This window comes from Didymosphaeria variabile (genome assembly GCF_027946475.1).
Source record: "Didymosphaeria variabile strain IMI 356815 chromosome Unknown scaffold_3, whole genome shotgun sequence".
Lineage (NCBI taxonomy): Eukaryota > Fungi > Ascomycota > Dothideomycetes > Pleosporales > Didymosphaeriaceae > Didymosphaeria > Didymosphaeria variabile.
The window spans coordinates 4060622-4082326 of NW_026611622.1; the positions used below are offsets into that span (position 1 = coordinate 4060622).

The 21705-nt window shown below is 50.1% G+C and overlaps 7 protein-coding genes across 7 annotated transcripts; 4 read left to right on the plus strand and 3 right to left on the minus strand.

Moving 5' to 3' along the window:
- Positions 1-1666: 1666 nt before the first annotated feature.
- N0V89_004679 (uncharacterized protein) lies at positions 1667-2696 on the plus strand (the record flags this gene model as incomplete). The annotated part of the gene is made up of 2 exons (XM_056213461.1): positions 1667-1675; positions 1956-2696. The coding sequence occupies 2 exons, from the start codon at positions 1667-1669 to the stop codon at positions 2694-2696; spliced, it is 750 nt and encodes a 249-aa protein (XP_056073769.1).
- A 450-nt stretch (positions 2697-3146) lies between these two features.
- Positions 3147-4001, minus strand: N0V89_004680 (uncharacterized protein; the record flags this gene model as incomplete). Its single annotated transcript, XM_056213462.1, has 1 exon — positions 3147-4001. The coding sequence occupies one exon, from the start codon at positions 3999-4001 to the stop codon at positions 3147-3149; it is 855 nt and encodes a 284-aa protein (XP_056073770.1).
- A 5432-nt stretch (positions 4002-9433) lies between these two features.
- On the plus strand, positions 9434-10052 carry N0V89_004681 (uncharacterized protein; the record flags this gene model as incomplete). The annotated part of the gene is made up of 2 exons (XM_056213463.1): positions 9434-9634; positions 9732-10052. 2 exons carry the CDS (start codon positions 9434-9436, stop codon positions 10050-10052), a joined length of 522 nt encoding a protein of 173 aa, XP_056073771.1.
- A 415-nt stretch (positions 10053-10467) lies between these two features.
- Positions 10468-12356, minus strand: N0V89_004682 (uncharacterized protein; the record flags this gene model as incomplete). The annotated part of the gene is made up of 5 exons (XM_056213464.1): positions 10468-10711; positions 10773-11418; positions 11477-11822; positions 11975-12094; positions 12147-12356. The coding sequence occupies 5 exons, from the start codon at positions 12354-12356 to the stop codon at positions 10468-10470; spliced, it is 1566 nt and encodes a 521-aa protein (XP_056073772.1).
- Positions 12357-12967: 611 nt separating this feature from the next.
- On the plus strand, positions 12968-13922 carry IRC22 (Increased recombination centers protein 22; the record flags this gene model as incomplete). The annotated part of the gene is made up of 3 exons (XM_056213465.1): positions 12968-13039; positions 13099-13538; positions 13610-13922. 3 exons carry the CDS (start codon positions 12968-12970, stop codon positions 13920-13922), a joined length of 825 nt encoding a protein of 274 aa, XP_056073773.1.
- A 375-nt stretch (positions 13923-14297) lies between these two features.
- Positions 14298-15350, minus strand: HNT3 (aprataxin-like protein; the record flags this gene model as incomplete). Its single annotated transcript, XM_056213466.1, has 3 exons — positions 14298-14868; positions 14928-15170; positions 15193-15350. The coding sequence occupies 3 exons, from the start codon at positions 15348-15350 to the stop codon at positions 14298-14300; spliced, it is 972 nt and encodes a 323-aa protein (XP_056073774.1).
- Positions 15351-15903: 553 nt separating this feature from the next.
- On the plus strand, positions 15904-20052 carry ucp12 (putative ATP-dependent RNA helicase ucp12; the record flags this gene model as incomplete). Its single annotated transcript, XM_056213467.1, has 1 exon — positions 15904-20052. The coding sequence occupies one exon, from the start codon at positions 15904-15906 to the stop codon at positions 20050-20052; it is 4149 nt and encodes a 1382-aa protein (XP_056073775.1).
- Positions 20053-21705: the final 1653 nt, after the last annotated feature.

Genomic DNA, 21705 nt, shown 5'->3' on the forward strand with positions numbered 1-21705 from the left:
AAATCTCACAAACCACGTGTGACTAGGATTCACACTACAAGATCGAACGCCTCGTACGTAAGGTCTTGAGCACGTGGTTGGTCCTTTTGCTCGAATGTCCAATTCGAGATGTTCGACCGCTGGCGCAGTAGTGGGAAAATGCCTCAAGCCTTCACAAAATGCCTCACGCTAACGTCACAAAGCCACTCCACGCGCTTTCGTGAACGCGGGACAAGAAAAGATGCGCTTGCCAAGTTCTTTGCTCTCGTCATTTCCGCATGGTACAAGGAGGCTGTGTACTTCCTTGGGCATTTGTTAAATCCATTCCTCGCTACCAGAGGTCAATGATCTGTTACACCACCTGCTTCGCTTGTTGAGACAATACATCATTTATCCAGCAACATCCTATTCGTTCCACTTGCACGAATTTCGAGCAACCGGCGGACCGTATACGACAATGTGGAGACCTCCTCTCAATTTCATTACTCTGCACTGTCAGTATTGCCAACAACAAAATTCCTGCATACTAACGTATGTGTCAATAGATGCATACATCTTGTGTATGGGCATCCTGGGGCTCATCACGTTGTATCCATACGGGAACTTAAGTGCCGTTGATGCCTACTTCTTCGGCGTCAGCGCTACTACCGAGTCTGGGCTGAATCCGTGCGCGACCCCCCGACGTAGTGCTCGTAACAGTATCTGACAGGTGCATAGAGTGGATGTCAAAGCTTTGAAAATCTATCAACAGCTCATCGTCTACTTCCTGCCCATTATCACCAACTTAGGCTTCATCAACATTGTTGTCGTTATCGTTCGTCTACGTTGGTTCCAGAAACGGCTTGACAGCATTGGTAAGATCAGACTTGATTGTGTGCCTTTGATAATGAAGACAGTCGTTGACAGTCTTAGCTCCGACACTGCTCCGTTCGGGTCTCACGAAGCAGAATATTCACGGGTCTAAGGACCTGGAAGCTAATCTAGCCCAATTGAATGACAATTCAAGAGCTGATTCAAACGCCAATCCGCCGATTGTTAGGGAGGACACCCAGGGCGCTCTTGCAGTCAACACGATCCGAGCGTAAGTCCGTTGATGGATGCTCTGACATTGCATTGACGTCACACTGACTTGTTTCCAGAGACACAGACAACACCGATTCTAGCGGCGTCAACGATCATCCTAAGCAAGACGATCAATCGAAGCACATCTCATTCGCCACGGCTCCAGCTCGCACGGATGCCAAAGCATTATACATCCCCTCACCGAGGGAGATTGAGCAAGGTCAACGTAACACGCAAGGACACTATTCGATTATGCTGAGAAGTTGTAGGTCAACACGTCCGGGAACTGAATGACGATTACAACAATGATGGTAAGCATATACCTGGGATGTGGTATTACTCGCTCACACTGCGTCAGATGATGATGAGATAATGAAAGTCGCAAGCCAGCATGACGAAACCAGCGGCATGAGGCTGCGAAAGCTGCGAACTGGCAACCTCCCTGAAGCTACATCAGTGGAACGTGTGGCATCCTCGATGTTTGTCCTTGGAGCCACCCCTAATGCTGGTCGATCAAAATCTAGAAGATCTTCGGTGTCACTCCAATTGGACCTGCCCGCTCTTTCATCGCATGCCACTGTCGGCAGGAACTCTTCATTCCGAGGGCTGACGAAAGACGATCGTGATGTACTCGGTGGGCTTGAGTATCGAGCACTTAAGCTACTGCTCAAGATTGTGATTGGTATTTATGTTTGCTACGCGAGGCCTTTCAGAAACTTACACGAAACCAGGCTATTTTTTTGGGCTGCATTTGTTCGGTGCTGTTGTTCTGGTTGGGTGGATTCACACTTGTAATCCGAAATACCGTGATTATCTTACGTCCCAAGGCCAGGACTTTACTTGGTGGTATGCCCGGCCAATATCCGTTATCTCAACCATTTACTTATTTCTCTAGGGGTTTCTATTCGGCCCAGACAATGGTTGATAACCTCGGCTTGACGCTTACCCCTGATTCCATGGTCACCTTCCAAGACGCGCAATGGCCTATGATATTCCTGAGCTTCTTAGCCTTCGCTGGGAACACGTGTTACCCCTGTCTATTACGCTTCGTCATCTGGGTCATGTACAAACTTACCCCGCAAGAGTCTGCGATGAAGGCATCGCTTCAGTTCCTGCTCAGGCACCCACGCCGATGCTACACGCTGCTCTTCCCTAGTCGTCCTACCTGGATTCTATTCGGTATACTCTTCGCCCTAAACTTCATCGACGTCCTTCTCATCATCGTCCTGGATCTTCACAACCCCGTTGTGAGCAGCCTCCCAGCAGGCCCTAGAGTAGCGGCCGCTATCTTCCAGGCAGCCTCCTCGAGACATACCGGAACAGCTTCTTTCAACCTTGCAGATGTGCACCCAGCTGTGCAGTTCAGCTTGTTAGTGATGATGTACATCTCGATATACCCAATCGCCATTGCAGTCCGGGCATCAAACACATACGAAGAGAAAGCCTTGGGTGTGTACTCCGCCGATCCTGATCCGGATGAGGAAAACGGTGCTTCGTACGTCATGAGACACGTCCAGAACCAACTCAGCTTCGACCTGTGGTACATCTTCCTCGGAGTCTTCTGCATCACCATCGCGGAAGCGGGCAAAATAACCGACGACAAGGATCCCGCTTTTGCAATGTTCCCCATCTTCTTCGAGGTCGTGTCTGCTTAGTATGTTAAAGTCACCAACTTTCCATTGCGATATCGCATGACTGATTATATGTGTAGTGGCAACGTCGGGCTTTCGCTTGGTCACCCTTCGAATCTTACTTCGCTTTCTGGCCACTTTACTACCTTTAGTAAGCTCGTCATATGCGCTATGATGTTCAGAGGCAGGCACCGCGGGTTGCCATACCAGATCGACCGTGCTATCATGTTGCCCAGCGAGCGGGACGGTGAGACTGGTGGCGTCCAGGATGCTGTCGGAACCACCAGTATCGTGCAGGGAAAGGCGGAATAACAAGTTCAACCATGCAGACTCCGCCCTGCGTAGCACGAATCATCCAGAAGTCGTTTTTAAAGAATATGGAGCAGAACCCAAGACTATGTATCCGTAAAATGTGAATTTTTGTCGTTCACAACGTTCTCAACATATATCTTCTATCTGTCTCTTCATTATTGTTTATTTCTCCACGACCGCAATCCACTGACTCGCCTTCATACTAACATACCCCCCTTCTACCGTCGTCCCCGACTGCTCCTTAAGCACCTCAGCCAACCGATCAACCTCCTCATCCCACCTCTCCGCATCCACCTCATGCCACCCGCCAATCCCCGCAAGATACGCCCACGTCTTCTCCGCCCAAGCCCTAAACTCCCCCTCAGGAATAACACTCTCCACCTCCTGGCTCTCAAGCCTCAGCTTCTCCTCCCTGAACCCAGCGTCCAGTATCACCTTCTTCAGCTGCTGCCCGTCCGTCCAGTTAACCGGCGGCGCAGGAAAGGGTATCTCGCCGCGGAACTGCTTGTGCACGAGCATGATGGGCAGCATCCACGTGATGGACTTCCAGCAGTTGAGCACCGCGGTGCCGCCTGGCTTGAGCGTGCGGTACACTTCCTTTACGCCGTCGAGTCCTGCGCCTGTCCAGAAGATGACGCCGATGTTAGTAATATCATAGTCGAAGAAGTCGTTTTCAAAATTCGTCTTCTCCGAGCGCTGGTTTGACGTCTCGACGGGCCAGGAATTCTTCACTGCGTCTTCAGAGAGTACATCAAGGAAAGGCTGATCGATGTCCGTGGCGTAGATCTTGACGTCGGGCTGTTGTTCTAGGATGAGGCGCGAGACGGTGCCGGAGCCGGCGCAGTTGTCGTGGATGACTGAGCCTGCTTTTATGGCGGGGAGGAGGGAGAGGTTGTGCTGGGCGAATTTCCGGGTCGTCTTGCCGCCTGTGGATTCGTAGGTTGTGACTTTTGCGGTGCCGCTCATCAGAGCTTCGGCTTGTTTTGGGAGGACTTTTTGGATGAGTGCGTGGGACATGCTGTGTTGATTCTTGGATGGTGAGGACGAAGTGTGTGTAGTGATACTATCGAGTTTGTGGCTCAGTTGATGGATGTGTTTAGCTGCTTTGGAGAAAGAGGCCACGGATTAGTATAACTGTAGTGCTTTGCGGCACGGCGAGCCGTCAGCATCTTATACCTCAGGTTCTCAGCCGGGGCTGCTTAGCGCTGACAGGCGTATAGACATGCAACGTATGTTAGCGGAAGGTGTTCCGCACTAGCTGGGCAGGAGCCACCGTACTAGCCTACTATATATAGGCGGCTTCTGCCACCCTAGTAATCTATTACTCTTTTACCCACTTTATTTAGTAGGTTATAAGCCTAGTGCCTATACTAGCTACTACGTAGAATAATTAATACTTCTATTCTATTCTATATAAGCTTTATAGCTATATATACTACTATAATTATAACTACTAGTAGTTTTACTATATACTACTATAGATTTTATTACTTAGCTACTATTTTATTACTAACTAATACCTATAGTAATACCTATTAATTACTATATTCTTAGTATAGTAGAGTATATTAGATAAAGTAAATATCTATTCTAATAGGGAATTATATAGAGTAGAGTAGTAAAATAAAAGGCTAATAAGCTTTTAAAGTTTATTAAGGGTAAAAAAAGAAATAATAATAATTAATATAGTAAAAATAGAACCTAGAATAGCTATATAATTAAAACCTCTACCTAATAACCTCTTAGTGTATAATTATACTACTATAGTAGGTTTTATAAAAGAATAATTTAAGCTAGCTAGCTAGCTACTAGTTTTATTTTATTTAATATTTATAAAATTTTTACTTTTTTATAAATTTTATAGAGACCTACTATATCTATATATTAGTAGTAGTATTACGGCTGCTATACCGTAATAGAATTATAGGACTTACGTTAATAATAGTAGTAACTAATTATTACGAACTAGATAATAGTGGGGAAGTTCAGGCGCTTATAAAGGTAGAAGATATAATAACTAGGATTATAATAAGATAAGAACGCGCTAAGTCGCTTAGATAGTAGTTATATAACTTACTTAGCTATTTAGGGTTCCTAAATAACTAAGTAGCTAAGAGTTATTACGTAACCTACTTAGTTATTTAGGGCTCCTAAGTAACTAAGTAAGATCCCTATATAAGAATATAAGAATAAACCTTTATACTTATATTTAACCTAAGTTTTAATCTATTATTTAGATTTACTTAGGCCTCCCTTATTAACTTATTACACTTCGCAAGATACTTCTATATTAATAAGAACCCCTTCTTCCTCCCCTTAGTAAGTCTTGCCCGAGAACTAACCTTAACCTATTTAGGACTAGCTACCCTTTCTAGATTTAACACCTTTCTCCTTTTTTTAGTAAGTCTTACCTAAGAACTAACCTTAATCTATTTAGAATTAGCTACTCTTTCTAGATTTATTAAATTAATACTTTATAGAGGTAGAGACTATTAGAAAGGCTATAGATATAACTAAGGCTCTAGCTACTTAGTAGTATAGATCTACTATATTAAGTACTATAGAGAGAGTTATAGTAGTTACTATAGTAGTAGCACTTAAATCTATATATACTTAGTAGTAATTATAGAGACTATTAGTGGAGATATTATATATTCTATAGAGGTGTCGCGTTCTGCCAAGGTGGCTGGAAACCCTAGGTGGCCGGCATCTATATGCGCTAGCTTACTCTTTTACCCACTTTGTTTAGCAACGTACAGACATACGGCTACGCGTGCTGGCATCGTGGACCTAATGCCCGACGATCCACCAGCCTCAGACCATCGGTGCGGCTCTTCGGAGCTTCAGCGAAGTCTCGCATATTGGGAGATCCTTGCGCCGCATCAACAGCCACGCCGACCGACCCCGCCGAGTGTGGGGGCGGGCCATATCCGTGCCTCACCATCATGTCCGAGGGCTCCTGCGCCATCTCCGCCGCCAGCGACGGCTCGTCTCGCGCGAATGAACCGGTCTACGATTTTGGACAATGCTCAACTCTAGATCGAGCCGGGACACGTTCAGACATTGAAAGTGAAATGAGCCTGTATTCCTAAAGAGCAGACTATGTAAGCTCAACTATCGAGTGGTAGGCACACCGTGTGTAATTTAGAGATTAGGGAGGCAAGCGGCGCTACTCATACACCTATCCCAATGCGGTAAGAACGTCTCAGTCAATGACTGGTGACGCTCTTCAAACTCTTCTATTCAAATCGTCCGCATCAGTAATCGGACTATAATTATCCCCGCTCGGATGCTGGATATCTAGACTTTCACTCTCCCTACCATAGGTCGGGCTCTGCTCGTCGTGCTCCGTCGAAACTCGCTCGACCGCATTTGATTTCAGTATTGCAAGCTCCCCTCCTAACGAATCTTGAGGTCGCAGTCGTGTATGCATCGGATCCGATATGTCCAGTATACCGAGGTTGTCACTTGGTTCCGTCACAGGTATGGTGTGGGCCGTAATGGGACCAAGTCCCCAGGCCCAATGTCTCGTTAGCAAGGCGTTGTAGATGGAATGGCGAGTTGCTGGTCCACTCGAGAAGTGCATATTGCGTTGACCTGCCATCGCGACGTCTCATTCGGTCAATGAAGCGACAAAAGGAACTGACGATCGATCCGATAAATGCGGCAACGAGCATGAGGAAGAGCCCGAGAAAGATGATGATGGAAATCCCGAGCACACTAAATGAATAGAATTCACCAGTACGAATTTTCTTCGTGCACTAGGTCAGCATGACGGCCATATGTGTGATAGGTCTCCCAGTACCTGGTTATAGCAGAGCTTGTGGCACGCATCTCGATCCGGACAGAACTGCCTTTCGGGACTCATCTCGTACGACCCTTTGGTCGATGCTTCTAGTAGTGCTGATTGCAGTGCAGCAAGCCAAGCTTGGAACGTGTATTCCAATTCCAGTTGCCATCTGTTAGGCGGTATCATATCTGACTGAACTGAATTGCTTATCGTAAACCTTGAAAACAATGACGGTGTTCCTGAATCGACAAGGCTAAAGTCAGCGGAATCCAAAGAGGTGAGGATGCTACTTGCGTATGTGCATGTTTTAGCTAAGCCAGAAGATGCCTTGCTTGAGCCAAGGGCTAACACATGTGCATTGCACCCGGTGGGTAATCGTACCGGGGTACGCGTAGAACATCTCAGGTCCCTGAAAGATATTCGCGATGGCGAACCTGAAACCCACAATCGCTTCCCAGTCCTCTGTATGAGGCCACAAGGTGGTGACATGTTTCATGAGTGTTTCCTTGTCGCCCGATATAGTCGCGCAATCTGATGGAGATCCTGGGGCACAAAAAAGGAACTGGGAAGCACAGCTGAGTACAGTTGCTGGCTCGTCCGCTCGGTAGAACGAAAGATCACCTTCACTCATGAAGGGCGGGACATCGGCAGGTGTAGTAGCGTGAAACCAAGGATCTTCGGTCTGGTTCAGATACAGAATGTTACTTTGGTCCAGGAAGATCAACATAACTGCAGCATCCGTTCGATTTAATTCTGGTATGGGTGCGAAAGCCGTAGGCCCATTCACTGATGTTTCCATGATCCTATGACAGTCTTAATGATACATTGGGAGAGGGACTTCAGGTTGAACTTACCGAAGGCGATAGTCAAAAAACCCATTCTCGAAGAACGACCGGATGGAGACAGCTTCGTGGGGGTTTCTTACTCTCGCTTGATATATATAATCACTTACGGTGTCATTTTCATTCTCCAACAGCATCGGTTTTCCGTAGTTGTACCGCAAGTAAGTGAAGGACGCGTGGTCCTGTCGTTCAGTGTACCAGGTGGTGTAACCTTCTGTGGCCAAGGGAGCGCATTGTCGGTTAAGCCTCACTGTGAATCTCGGTGCATGATTGATACCAAGGTCAGTCAAGCTGTCAATAGGTCCACTATCGGGGCGCACGTTTCCGCTTGGGCTGCGACAGATTTTGTCTGGAAACGGACAAGTCGCATTCGCGTTCAACGTATAAGGAAGCCTGTTTCGAACATGAATCCGGCACTGCTGAGGCTGGTTTAGATGCCCGCCGCGATAGCATGCCTGGGCTTGTGCCAAATAGTCGACTATCCTCATCTGCAGATCCCGCATATCAGTCCTGAAATCCTCTATGCCCTCAAAGCTCTTATTCAGGTTGCAGCCCTTTCCTAGCAATAAGACCTCGTTCGAGTCATTCGCCGTGACGCGTGACGAGAAAATACCTAGAATGTAAAGGGTAAGTGGTCGAAAGAGTCAATTGTCATGTTCGAATTTGGTACAAGCTGTGTCCCTGCCCGAACATACCCAACGTGCACTATCGAATCTTCAGAGCCTTCTCTTTCTATATCCATGAAACCAGAGGGTCGCTTACTAGCTACTGTGAAAGCTGAAGCGACTACGGCTGCTCCTACCACGACCGGTATAAGGCGACGGAGGCTAGCCTTGTCCTGTTTCTTCCATGCCCAAGACAGATCGAACGCATCTTTCAATGTTTCGGGTGCGGTCCTCGCGTTCTTGAGCAGCACTTGTCGTTGGTGATACATCCCGTCTGGGCGAAGCCTTGAGGAGAACAAAAAATGGAGACCGAAGCGCGTAATCGTCCATACGCTTTTGCTAATGAAGCCAACGTAGACTGCTAGGAAAGCAATGAGGAATCCTCCGCTCTGTCGGCTTAGCGTCAGTGTAGCTCCATAGGGACTTTCGTACGCCTTGTTGACCCAGAAGCCGGTGTACACGTGCTGGCTCAAGGAGCCGGCATCGGCTGCCGCCATGTCGGTATGTCGGATTGGGGAACGTAGATGTGGGAACGAGCAGATAGAACGCTGTCGCGTGCCTTTCTAGTTTTGAATGTTCTGAAAGGGCAGCTGGAAATCCAGAAGCTTGAAAAAGACATGAAGGTGGAAAGGCTTCGGCTTCTGCGAAATCTCGTCTTCGACAGTTTCAGCCTCGTCGAATTCCTTCAGCCTCAAGCAATAGGTATTGGCAGGGATCCTTGAGCGCAATTCGGTCTCATTGGTCGAACAGCGCCGGTATGGCCCTTGGCCCCCGACATGCTGAATCAGTGGACCGAAGCATTACACACTACACTAAAACAAAAGGCCTATACAAAGCACGTTGTGTAAGGATTGGTGGGAAAATCGATGGTGATGAGGAAGGTCGAGCCTGCCACTGGTTACCGTACTGTCAGAGACAAGGCGTTTAGCGCGTGACGTCAGTAGCCATCTCCGCATCGCATCTCACATCCGACCACAATGCCAGCATTACATATATCTTTATTGTTGTACTATATTCTACGATAACATTCACTATCATCTTACGCACATTAGTAACATCGATCCTTGTCCCACTTCTCCAGCCAGTCAAAGCTCTTCAGTTCACGATCGAGCGCACGTACCTACCCAAGTAAAGAGCTAGTCCCAGGCCAAGATGGGCATACCCTATTCGCGTGAGATCAATGCCGCCTTCGAGCAAGTCACGCCCCTGGTGGCGGCCGGCTTCAAAGTCCTGCAGACAATGAAAGATATCTCGATACTGCTCGCAGTCATACAAGTGTTGACTGTGCTGTCCTTATTAATGATACTATTTGTCTTAATATTGCTGCTGTACTCTGTGAATCCGGATTTGGAAGTATGTCGTCTCTCATATCCAATTTCCGTGTTTCTGCGTGATTGTGTATTCCAAGAGTATAGGAAAGGAGCATTGGATATTTACTAACGTCCCACAGCACGAGCGAACAGTTCTTGTTACCCCACTCCTTCGCAACCTCGCCTCTCTCACGCTCTGGGACGTCTTCAAAGGCCTTGTCACGCCGGTCGCATCTACAATCCTCGTCTTAGGCCTAGCATGGTGGATCTTCCGGCTCCAGCATACAGAGCAGCATGACCTCGAGCGAACAGCAGACGATGATGCGGATGAGGCGTTGGAAAGCATTACTGGAGAAACACCGAAAAAGAAGAAGAAAGGGAAGAAAGAAAAGGGAAAGGGCGCAAAGGGGAAGGGTGGAAAGGCTGAGCATGAGGGAGAGGTGGATGAGGAAGAGGACTGAAGAGGGAAAGCAAGCGGTATCGGTTGGTACTTGGTATGATGGTGGCCTATATTTGGGCTTGCTTTGCGCATCTGATCAGCATACTGCGAACATGTTATAGTTCCGCTATATCGGTGTCAGTCAAGCAAAGAGAGCGAAACAGGAGGCGGATTATACCCTGGGCGTTTTATTGTTGTAACCCCACGTTTATTCGGTGTACCCTTAAACACAGATTGAAGCACAGTAGCGAACCAGAGAGAAGTGCAGCGTAATCTGAGAATTCCATTATCCTCCCCATGTGTCATGAAAAGCTACCGGGGTATCATCTGTTTACCGTGCCGTGGGTAGAGGCGCAAAAAGCCTGTAAACCTCGACGCATCTTCCATGCCTTTGATGTGTAGGTGCCGACTAGTACATACTTCCTCTGGTCATTGTCCTAACGAATGACCAGAGTCTTCACCACATTGCAATCTATGTCGTGGAGATTCTCTGGAAACTTGCATGTCTCGCCGAAAATGCAGTTCTTGGTGCCCTTCGACTTGGTCTTGGACTGCGGAGCCGGGCAACGATGGCCATAGATGCACTTGATCTCCTGGCAACCGCTTCCGTTCTGGCAGGGTGCCATGCGCGCAACTAAACGAAGGGTAGCTATCTCGGCCTCGGTTGGCTGGTAGTTGTGACTGCGAAGGCGTTGAGTGAATTTCTGGCATGGGACTAGTTGCATTGCGTAGATGAACTTACAGATGGGTGCATTTGTCTCCAAAGGCGCACTCATTGCGCAAGAAATGAACGTTACACATCTTGATCTTCTTAATCCGATCAACCTCAGCTTTATCGTAGTCTCGGCATGGAGGATCAACCCGCTGTCCTATGCGGTTACGTGCAATGATCTCATCGCGGTTCGAAGGCCTATACTCAGAGACGGGTTGTGCGGTGACAGGTGGAGGAGGCGCAGCAGCCAATGCAGCCCAGTTCTTGGTCTTGTTGACATTCGCAAGTCCGTCCAGAGTCGACGTCGACGGCGTACGAGGTAGATCCAACGACACTGCTCGGGGAGGCGGAGAATCGAAGCTGGTGAGGGGCGGTGGCAGACGAGTTGGCAGGCCGTTGAGCACGTTGTAATGCTTAACTGCAGGTGAAGCCACTCCGGCTGGACCACCCAGAACGTTAATCTTAGCCTCGCGGAATAAGCCGTCAAACTTCTTAGTCTTGTACGGCAAACCGAGAAGCTCTTTCTCGAAGGGAACTCCTTCCAAAAGCGTCACCTTGGAGATCTTGACATCATCACCCAAGTATTCTTCTAGCGGTCGGGCAAAGCCGTTGTCGTGCGAGCAACCAAAAAAGATTTGGCGGCAATGGAAATCGTCGATGAACAGTTTCAAAGTCTCTGATGTTATGATTAGCAGGGTTGCTTTAGGATGTAGATTATGGGAAGCCATAGATACCGATGATTTTGTCGTCAGCGCGATCTTTGCCCGGGCCTACGTCGATAAAATCGAAGAACGTCCTTCCGCTTGTAAAACCGCGGACAAACTCCTCAAATTGACCAGCGTCCTCTAGGATTCCAGCCCTCACGAGGACGTCGGCAAGACCCTTGACGTTTGCGTATATGCGACATAGGACGCGTGAGGTCGTCGGAATCGTGTTAGTTTCCCGCTCGATGTAGGTGACAATAGTGTGGTAAAGAGCGGCTGCAGCTTGTTTGCCACCAGATAGACCCTTCTGAATAAAGTCGTCCTCGAAGATCATGCCGTCGCCGTCAATCAGGACCATCACAAATGGGTTGCGCTCCTGCGTGATGTCAATACCTCAACTATGGGAAACTTCTCGGGGCTTCATGCTCGGAAGTAAAAAGATAGGGAAGTGAGCAAAATTTGATAGCTAGATGTGAGTTCACCAGGGATACAGAGAAGGGCTTGTGTACGTCCATAAAATCCGCTTACCAAAGCTCCGTGCATAGCGGCCAGCTGCTGTTTTAGCTGCTGAACCTGCGGCAGATCGCCTTGCTGGCTGACAACGCGTTGATAGTCCTGCGTTATGTATTCATAGCGCGTCATGAGTTCCTGCACAAGTCAACCCTGACACCCCAAAACTTGATAGAGCGTCCGCAACTACCTCAATCAATTGCTGCTTCTCACGATCGCACCGGAAGATCTCGTCGACGCGAGCCCACATTGTCGCCGACTCGCTAGACATGTTACCAGTCTGACGACCGCTCGTACCGTTGCCATTGCTATGTTGTACAGCCTGAGCAGGAGCGCGCACTGGCGTGCCGATGGGAATTACGGGCGAAGCCGCGTTCGAGAAAAAGGACGCGGGCGCCATGGTAGAGAAATGGTGGTGGAGAGATTGAGTGTCGTGGGTGTGTAGATTGGCGGGTAGAAGAAAATATTGAAATAGTGAGGTGAGCAGACTTGTGGAATCCGGCGGAAAGGGTTCACGGTGGAAAAAATGGAAGCGAGGGTGAAGGAAATAATTGTCCCAAAGAGACGTCAGCGACAGTTGACTAACAAGAAGAGAACGAAAGCTGCGCAGGTGAGTTTTGTACCTGGTGTTAGTCGGGCAGAGGAAATGTCGGTCGCGACCATGGAAACACGCGCTGCGGCGTATGGAGCACTGCAGCCACGGCGGTGAGCAGGCGCGATCGGGCCAATCAGGCAAATGCAGAGCAACTGCACAGGACGTGTCTATTTGCGACGACGGTTTCCCTTTGTTTTGCTGCAGCGGCGTGGTGACACAGGGACGAGAGGTCACATACACAAGACGCGATTTTGGCGGTAGGTTTGGTGAGCTCCCGTTTCGGCTAGAAGCTGCAGCTCGCCCTTGTTCCACCCCAGCAACTCAGGCCACGTTCAGTGTTCGAACATCCCCTCAGTGCTCCATCCCATCTCTCTTGCACGCATCCACCGCCACGTCCGATTCTCGTCCCCGCCACCATGATCGCCTGGAAACTGTCTACTCTATTTCTCTTCTCGCTGCGGGCACTCAATGCCTTTGCAGAGATCGAGGTGAGGCCCTGTCATCTTGACGACGCATGACATCAACCCGCTGACGCACGCTACCCCAGGTCGAGAATGTCGAAGAAGTCGTCGGCGAGCAGGCCCAGTCGCCCAACCTGAAGGTCTCAATCTCTGCCAGCTTCCCGCAGTCCGAGATCTTCGGTGTCAAGCTGATCAATGGCCACGCGACCCAAGCTCGACTGTCCATCGATAATCAGGAACCAGAGGCCGTCACCGTCCAGATCGTCGGAGGCTCGTTGATCAAGGATGCAGGCGACCAGACGCACATCTTGCGCAACCTTACCGGCCAGCGCTACGGATTGGAGATCCCCGCGGGCGAGGAGCAGACGCTGACCTACAGCTTTGCTACCGAGATGCACCCCCAGGACGTCCGCCTGCAGCTCGTAGCTGTGCTCCAGGACAAGAAGAGCGCCTTCTACACCATCTCCGTCTACAATGAAACCGTCAGCATCGTTGAGGCGCCCACCAGCATCTTCGACCCGCAAATGTATGCAACTTTCCGATTACCTAAATGCGCAATTTCTCGACATAGAATTGACTGCTGACCGCTTGTTTTAGTATCTTCCTCTACCTCGTCCTCCTCGGCGCTTTCGGCGGCACCGTCTTCTTCATCTACAACACCTGGATTACAACCCTCTTCCCCCAGCAAAGGCGCGGAGGCAAAGGTGGCGAGCGTGCGAAGAAGTCCTCCGGTGGCTCCAAGAAGGTCGACCCAGCCGAGCAGGTTTCCGTTGTCGGTGCCGACGGCCCCGCCGTTGCTGCCACCGGTTCGAAGTCCTACGACCAGAGCTGGATCCCTGCCCAGCATCTCCAGCGCCCCGAGGCCAAGCGCGTCAGGAGCGGCACCCCCAAGACCAAGGTCAAGAGCTAAACAATGATAACGATTTGGCATCATGATAGGCGGTCCTTTGTATCAATAAGCTGAAGAGATCTTGTCTTGGATACTGTTGAAGAATGACTGGATGTCATCATTGTATTCTTACACTGGGGGGTCGTTACCTTTTGTAAGAGTAGGAGTCGAATTTGGCGCAGCATTGCATGGACCTGGCGATAGGAAGGTGCATGGGCATATCAAAAAAGCACTCACTGGAGTTGGAATTGCTCCGATGGATATGAACAAATATCTGTGAATACGAATGAAAAAACGTTCACTGTCCAGGGTATCTACTGCCACTAAAATAGTTCTACAGGCGTCGCGCCATACCCGCCGTGATGAAAGAAGAATTGACGCAGAACGCTGCCTTTATCACTCTTTCTTCCAGTCCTCGAACTCCTCGTCAAGATGCTCCTGCAGCGCCTTGAACCTATTTTTAAAGTTCTGCCCACATCTCCAACATACCATATCCCAGCTCGGCCAATCTCCAGGATGAAACCTCGCACTCCCCTCCTCTAGCGGAAACTCATCCAGCCCTACTAAGAAACTCGTATTGAAGCTCAGGTAGTGATTCTTCTTCTTCAGCCACAGGCTACGCATGTCGCGCGACAGAACATGGATGTGTAAATGTTTCATGGACGGGTGCGTGTGCACGCCTGATATTATTTCGCGAGACCAGTCGCGACCTGGTGGAAGGAGAGAGTCACGTTCGTCTGAGGGCGGAGGATCTGGGCCGCTCATCATGTCTTCGAGGGCAAGCTGGTAGGGTGCGTCTGACGCGCTGGAGAGACCATATTTGCGGCGGAGTTCGCGCGCTGCGAGGAGTTTGAGGCGCTCGACGCGGGGTTTGACTTTGGCGAGGAAGGTGGGGTTTTTCGAGAAGGTGATGAGCGGGTGCTCGAGGGTGAGGGCCGGATCTCGGGGTAGGAGCAGAAGGTGTACGCTTGGGATAGCCTTATGTCAGTGTAGGTCCGGATTAGCGGGGAAGAAAGAAGGTCGTACCTTGCTTTTGGATATTTATCTTGTATCACCACGAATTCATCGTCGTATTCAATCACTCTTCCCTCTGGGTTTCGCTCTGGGTACTTGATGTATATGCCCAACCCATCTCGCGCATCGAAGCTCTTGGAGCCGGAAGAGGAGGGTAGTGGCGAAGTTTTGCCTTTGTTCGTATTCTCGTTAAGGGTTTGACTGTTCGGTTTCGGTTTCGGTTTCGGTTTCATGAGCTCTGCGACTGCACAGTTACTTTAAGTATCGGTTGAAGTACACGAGAGGGTTGAGCTTACAGGCGTTCCGTGGCTTTTGTGTGGCGGCTAGGTCATGGTCTGCGGGTTTCTGTGGAGCGACATCTCCTTTGATCTCTCCTGCAGTGATGGCTTCATCGGGAGCGTCATCTGCGCGAATGACTGTGTCTTTGGGAGCCATGTGAGGCCGTGGAAGTCGTGGACGTCTGCGGGAGATTTGGGTTCTTGTAATGGTTCGTAATTGTGGAGGGAGGATATCTGGTGTCCTGCAAGCGAAATTGAGCCTTTTATACAGACAAGCAAGTTTAAAGCTCATCAGCTGTGTAGCAAAACAATTGTGGTAAATTTCAATGAGACAGATGGGCAGTGACGACGTCAGTGTCGCGTTCGGAACGCAGTGGTCCAAGCTTCCGAAAATGTCGCCAAGCATCGGAACCTCGGACAGTACGAGGGGTGTTAATCGAGCTTTATTTTCATCACTTCAAGATGCATACACGGGTGGCTAAATCGATTCTTTCCCCAAATATTCGCTTTCGGGAGCGAATTCGGGCACGGCCAAGTGATTGAGCGCTTATTGTCAGCAAGTTGCGCCCTTCCGAGCGGCAAACAGTCTCACAGATTGTTTTTGGTGTCTCATCATTTGTCGCCTCGCTGCATATTCCCACGACGTCCCTCCATGGAGACGCTAGAGTCGCAGATCACGTCCGTTCAGACCAAACTTCAACCGTGCAAATATGCCGAACAAACCTCATGCCCCGCGCGGGCCGAAGAAATCTGTCCTGCCTGAAGAGGACACGAGTTTCATCGTCTTCGATGACGGCAAGGGCAAAAAGAAGAAGAGAGGCGGTAATGCACCTGGCGCTGCTGCGGAGAGCAGCAAGACTGATTCCAAAGGCAAAAGCAAAGCTGCTACCGAGGAACCTTCTGATGCTCCCAAAAAGCCAGATACTAGGACACTTATTGCTGGAGCATCATGGACCGGCAAGCTCCCTGTAGCCCTACTTTCTGAGTACTTCCAGAAGCAAAAGTGGAACAAGCCAGACTACCGAATGCGCAATGACTCTGGTGTCTACTCTGCACATGTGGTCATATCGAAGACAAATCCCAAAACTCGGGAGACTACCACACTGCCCCCAATCCATATACCACTGGAGCTCGCCAAGAAGGCCCGACAACCGTCTGCGGTGGAAGCTCGTAATTTTGCTGCTGCCTATACACTCTTTCGGGTCGCAAGCGCAAAGAACATGCACATGATGCTACCGCCGACTTACAAAGATCTCTGGAAAGGGGAGTTCAGCGACCTCAAGAAGCAGGATGAGTCGACCGGCCAGGCTTGGATGTACGAAGCTGATCCGTTCTTTGGATACGCGGAGCGTGAGAAGGCAAAGGAAGTTGCGGCAAAAGAACGTGAAAAGAAGGAAAGGGCTCGCGTTGAGGCGGCAAAGGCACATAATCAGACGCCAGGCATGTCTACACCCAATGCGCAAGGTGCTCCTCCTAGTCGAAACATCTTGAAAGGTTGGGAGCGCGTGCCCAAGGTTGAGCTTGGCAAGAGGACAAGGAAACAAGCTGAGCAGCTCATTCGACGAGATGCGGTTTGGAATCCAAATGGGATTGTCATGGATAATAACACTCGCAAAAAGGTCGTGGAAGAAGTCACTAATTTGGGGTTCCGTCAGAGCCATGTGGAAGAGGCTGCGGAGATATGCAAGGACCGCGAAGAAGTCATTGAATGGCTGCTTATTCACGTGCCTGAGGACGACCTTCCGTCTTGGAGTCTTCCGGAAGGCTACGTCGCTGGTATCAGCATGGCAAGCGCGAACCTAAAGCGCGAGGGTGCAATAAAGCGCCTCGCGGCGGCCGGTTACGCGATCGAACTTTGCGAAGAGGCGTACGATAGCCAGGCTGGAGATGAACGAAAAGCAGCGGCGCTTCTACAAACACAGCTGCTTCACCCTCTCGACAGTGACGTTACCCAAAATCTTCAGCAACTCACAATCGCGGATGATGCGGAAGAGGAATCAAACATGGATTCATGGGAGGAGGAGATGGCATCCCTGGAAGCGATATACGATAAACTCTTCTCACAACCATCTCCAACCATGTGCCGAATTGAGCTTGACATTAAGCAACAAGGGAAGCGTTTGATACTCCAAGTCCATCGCCCATTCGGGCCTTACCCTATGGTAGTGCCAATCATTACGTTCGAGGCTGCTATTCCCGCTTATATACGATTGAGTATCATCCGAAAAGCCCTGCTCCACGCGGAAGAGAACTTCCTCGGCATGCCGATGGTATATGATATCGTCGACTGGCTTCAACAGAACGCAGGGGAGATCTTCAAGAACCCAGGACGACTCACTGACGTCTCCGCCGGTTTGTCCGCAGACCATCAAACCTCGAATCCGCAGAGTCATCCGAGGAGCAAAGGCAGGCCTCGGAGACCCATCGATTGGAAATTAGCATCTCCCCAAAGCCAAAAGCTACTGGCGGAGTGGGAGGCTAAGCAAGGCACACCTGCTCAACAAAAGATGATGGCTGCACGCCAGTCTTTACCCGCGTGGAAACTTCGCGAGCAGATAGTCAAGGTCGTAAACATGAGCCAGGTCACTATCGTCTCTGGTGAAACAGGCTCTGGAAAAAGTACACAATCTGTCCAATTCATCTTGGATGATCTTATTCAGCGACAGCTTGGGGGCGTGGCGAACATCATCTGTACCCAACCGCGCAGAATATCCGCCCTTGGTCTTGCGGATCGTGTGGCAGACGAGCGATGCTCACAAGTCGGCGGTGAGATCGGATACACTATTCGTGGAGAATCAAAACAGAAGCCGGGTGAAACCAAAATCACTTTCGTTACTACCGGTGTTCTCCTAAGGCGATTGCAGACCTCGGGCGGTAGTTCGGATGACGTTGTGGCCGCACTCGCCGATGTCAGCCATGTTGTCGTTGATGAGGTTCACGAGCGCAGTCTGGATACCGACTTCCTCCTTGTCTTGCTTCGCGATATCCTAAGGCGGCGCAAAGATCTTAAGGTTATATTGATGAGTGCTACGCTCGACGCGGACGTTTTCGAGCGATATTTCCATGACGTGGGTCCGGTAGGGCGTGTGGAAATCCAAGGCCGCACATACCCCGTGCAAGATTGGTACATGGACGACATCGTGCATGCTACAGGCTTTTCCGGTGCAGCTGCCGGCTTCGAAGAAGATTCTGGAGGCAAACAACTTTCCGGCAATCTCATGAGTGTTGGATTTGGCATCAATTACGACCTCATTGCGGAAACGGTCCACTACATTGATCAGCAGCTCGGCGAAAAAGACGGTGGTATCTTGATCTTCTTGCCCGGAACCATGGAAATCGATCGAACACTTCAAGCACTTAGGAACTTCTCCCACTTCCACGCACTCCCTCTGCATGCTTCTCTCTTGCCAATAGAACAAAAGCGTGTGTTCCCTCTGGCACCTCCAGGAAAACGCAAAGTCATAGCTGCTACCAACGTCGCAGAAACTTCGATCACTATCGAGGATATCGTTGCTGTCATTGATACTGGCCGTGTCAAGGAAACTAGCTTCGACCCTCAGAACAACATGGTTCGACTCGCCGAAACATGGGCCTCAAGAGCAGCTTGCAAGCAACGACGTGGTCGCGCTGGCCGTGTCCGCGCTGGAGAGTGCTACAAGCTCTATACGCGCAATGCTGAAGCCAAAATGATGGAGCGGCCCGAGCCCGAGATCAGACGCGTGCCGTTAGAGCAGCTTTGCTTGTCAATCAAGGCTATGGGTGTACAAGACGTTTCTGGCTTCCTTGCATCAGCACTTACGCCTCCTGAAAGCACAGCAGTCGAAGGTGCCGTCAGGCTGCTGGGTCAGATGGGTGCCATCACAGACAACGAACTAACCGCACTGGGCCGGCATATGTCCATGATCCCCGCGGACCTGCGCTGTGGCAAGTTGCTCGTTTACGGTGCGACATTTGGCTGTCTTGAAGCTGCTCTTACCATTGCTTCGGTTTTGACTGCAAGGAGCCCATTCCTTTCGCCCCGACAGCGAGACGAAGAGACACGGAGTGAGTTCGAGCGGATTCGCTCTTCTTTCTCCAACAATCAAGGCGACCTGCTCATCGATGTACGGGCCTACGAGCAGTGGTCCGCCCTCCGCAGCAAAGGAGCGTCAGCACGCGATCTTCGCGCGTGGTGCAGTGCCAATAGCCTTTCATCGCAAACTCTCTTCGACATCGCGTCAAACCGCTCGCAATACCTCTCCTCGCTCAAGGAAATCTCGTTCATTCCAACGACCTACAACTCTGCCAACCCACAGACTCACGGCTCGTACAACAAACAGAATCACAACGACGCACTCATCCGCGCCCTCATCGCTGGCTCTTTCAACCCCCAAATCGCCCGCATCCAACTTCCCGAGAAGAAGTTCGCAGCCGGTATAGCAGGTGCCGTCGAGCTTGACCCGTCGTCCCGCGAAATCAAGTACTTCAACCAAGAGAATGGGCGCATCTTCGTGCATCCCTCCTCGTCGCTTTTCTCAGCCCAAACGTTCCCATCGAATGCCTCATTCATCGCGTACTTCAACAAGATGGCCACGAGCAAGATCTTCATACGAGAGCTCACGCCATTGAATGCATACAGCCTGCTGATGTTTGCGGGTGATATCAGGGTGGACACATTGGGTCGGGGATTGGTGGTAGACGATTGGATTAGGTTGAGAGGATGGGCGAGGATCGGGGTGTTGGTCAGTCGTTTGAGGGGCATGTTGGATAGGGTGCTTGAAAGCAAAGTGAGGGAGCCTGGACGGGAGCTTGGGAAGAGAGATGGTGATGTCATTGATGTTGTTAGAGGGTTGGTGGAGAGAGATGGGTTGGATAACTAGAGGGATGGATAACTAAGATTGACAGTGGATCAGAGAGTGGATCGTATTTACTGGTACCCTTGACGGTTGCGGCTGGTCGGCTGGTTATAGACGGTAGAAATCATAAGATGGTACAAGGTAGTGTAGTATTGAGAGTGTTCAGCATTATGCTTCGTGCCGGAATATGCAGACCTTAGGCTGACGATGCTCAGACTTCCGGTGACCTTCTGCAGGTGCAGGCAGGGGTGAATTACCCCGCCACGTACCGGAAGTGGCGCAGGCAGACAGCTGCAGCATCCTCCGGCAGCAAGAAACCCAGCTTCGCAAGGACCTTCTATCGGCCTTATTGCTGACTCTTTTGCTGGTCTTCTTCATTGCCGTTACACTCCTACCCAGTATAGTGGCCTGGTGCTTTACAGTTGTTCCCGAGACTCGTTCTTCCAGCCTTGCCAGGGCCTTACACACGATGCTGCAAGGCTGAAAGGGTTGAACACTGAACGAATTCGTGGCGAGCTCAGCAGTCAAGACCTCATTTAATGGTTCTGAAGTAACATTTTGAGAACCAACATGCCCGTACGTATACGACTACTATGTGCAACATGTCTAGCTGAATCATCTAGGTCCCTGGCTGCCGTTGTCCGACGTGCTTAGAGCAAGGCCAGACTGTCTGGGTCATTCCTGGTAAATGCTGTCCGAACTGTGCTACGCCAGTTAATGGGCCAGCTAAAAGTGGGCGGTTGTATATCTCCAAGAGCACCTTAGAAAAAGGTATACAAGACTCGGGGGACGCGACGATCAGAATCAAGTGTGTGTGTGGCTTCACCAGCGACTCGAGGTATCTTGTGCAATGCGAGAAGTGCGGGACCTGGCAACACATCACCTGCTATTACAAGAAGGCGAAAGAAGTAGTAGAGATAGAGGTCCACGAATGCGTGGGTTGTACACCGAGGGAAATAGATCAGCAAGCCGAAGCCGGGTCTTCGCACTTGGAGAATAGTGGCTCTTCGATCACTGGCTCTGCACCATTCGTTGGGATTGCTGCAAGCTCTGCGGAGGTGGGCAGCAGATTTGCGCTCACGCCTGCGGAAACCAATACGGCACTCACTATAGATCCACTTTCTATATCTGGTTCAGAATCCGCCGAACAGGAATTCATTACGCGTCCTGTGGAGAAGGATGTTATTGCAGTCATGGATCCAAGACCGCTACGTTCGTACAGTAGCGATGTTGAAGAGGTGGACATCAAAGACCACAGACACGAAACAAGCCCCACGCCTGAGACATGTTCTCAATGCCGCATACGCGATGAACCCTGTATCCCTAGCATATCGCGCTGTGGTCCATGCGAACAGAACAACTCTCACTGCGAATTCTATCACGCTTCACTCGGTCATCGTATAGGAATACCCCAAAGCTATGTCGTACAACTTCGGGAGATGGCCCATGAACTTGAACGTAGTCACAGAGGGGAAGAGACGTCTGTAGTAGGTTTTGATAAAGGTCCCCGTTCGTCGACAGCTGTGCATGAATCTGAGCATCATGAAAGGGAGGGCGTGAAATCGGAGGCAAATTTGAAGCAGGCAATAAATACCTGGACCAATCCAGTTCGGTTGCATCAGAATACATATGGTCAGCCAACGGCACCTTTTATGAGATGGCCTGACAAGTCAACTT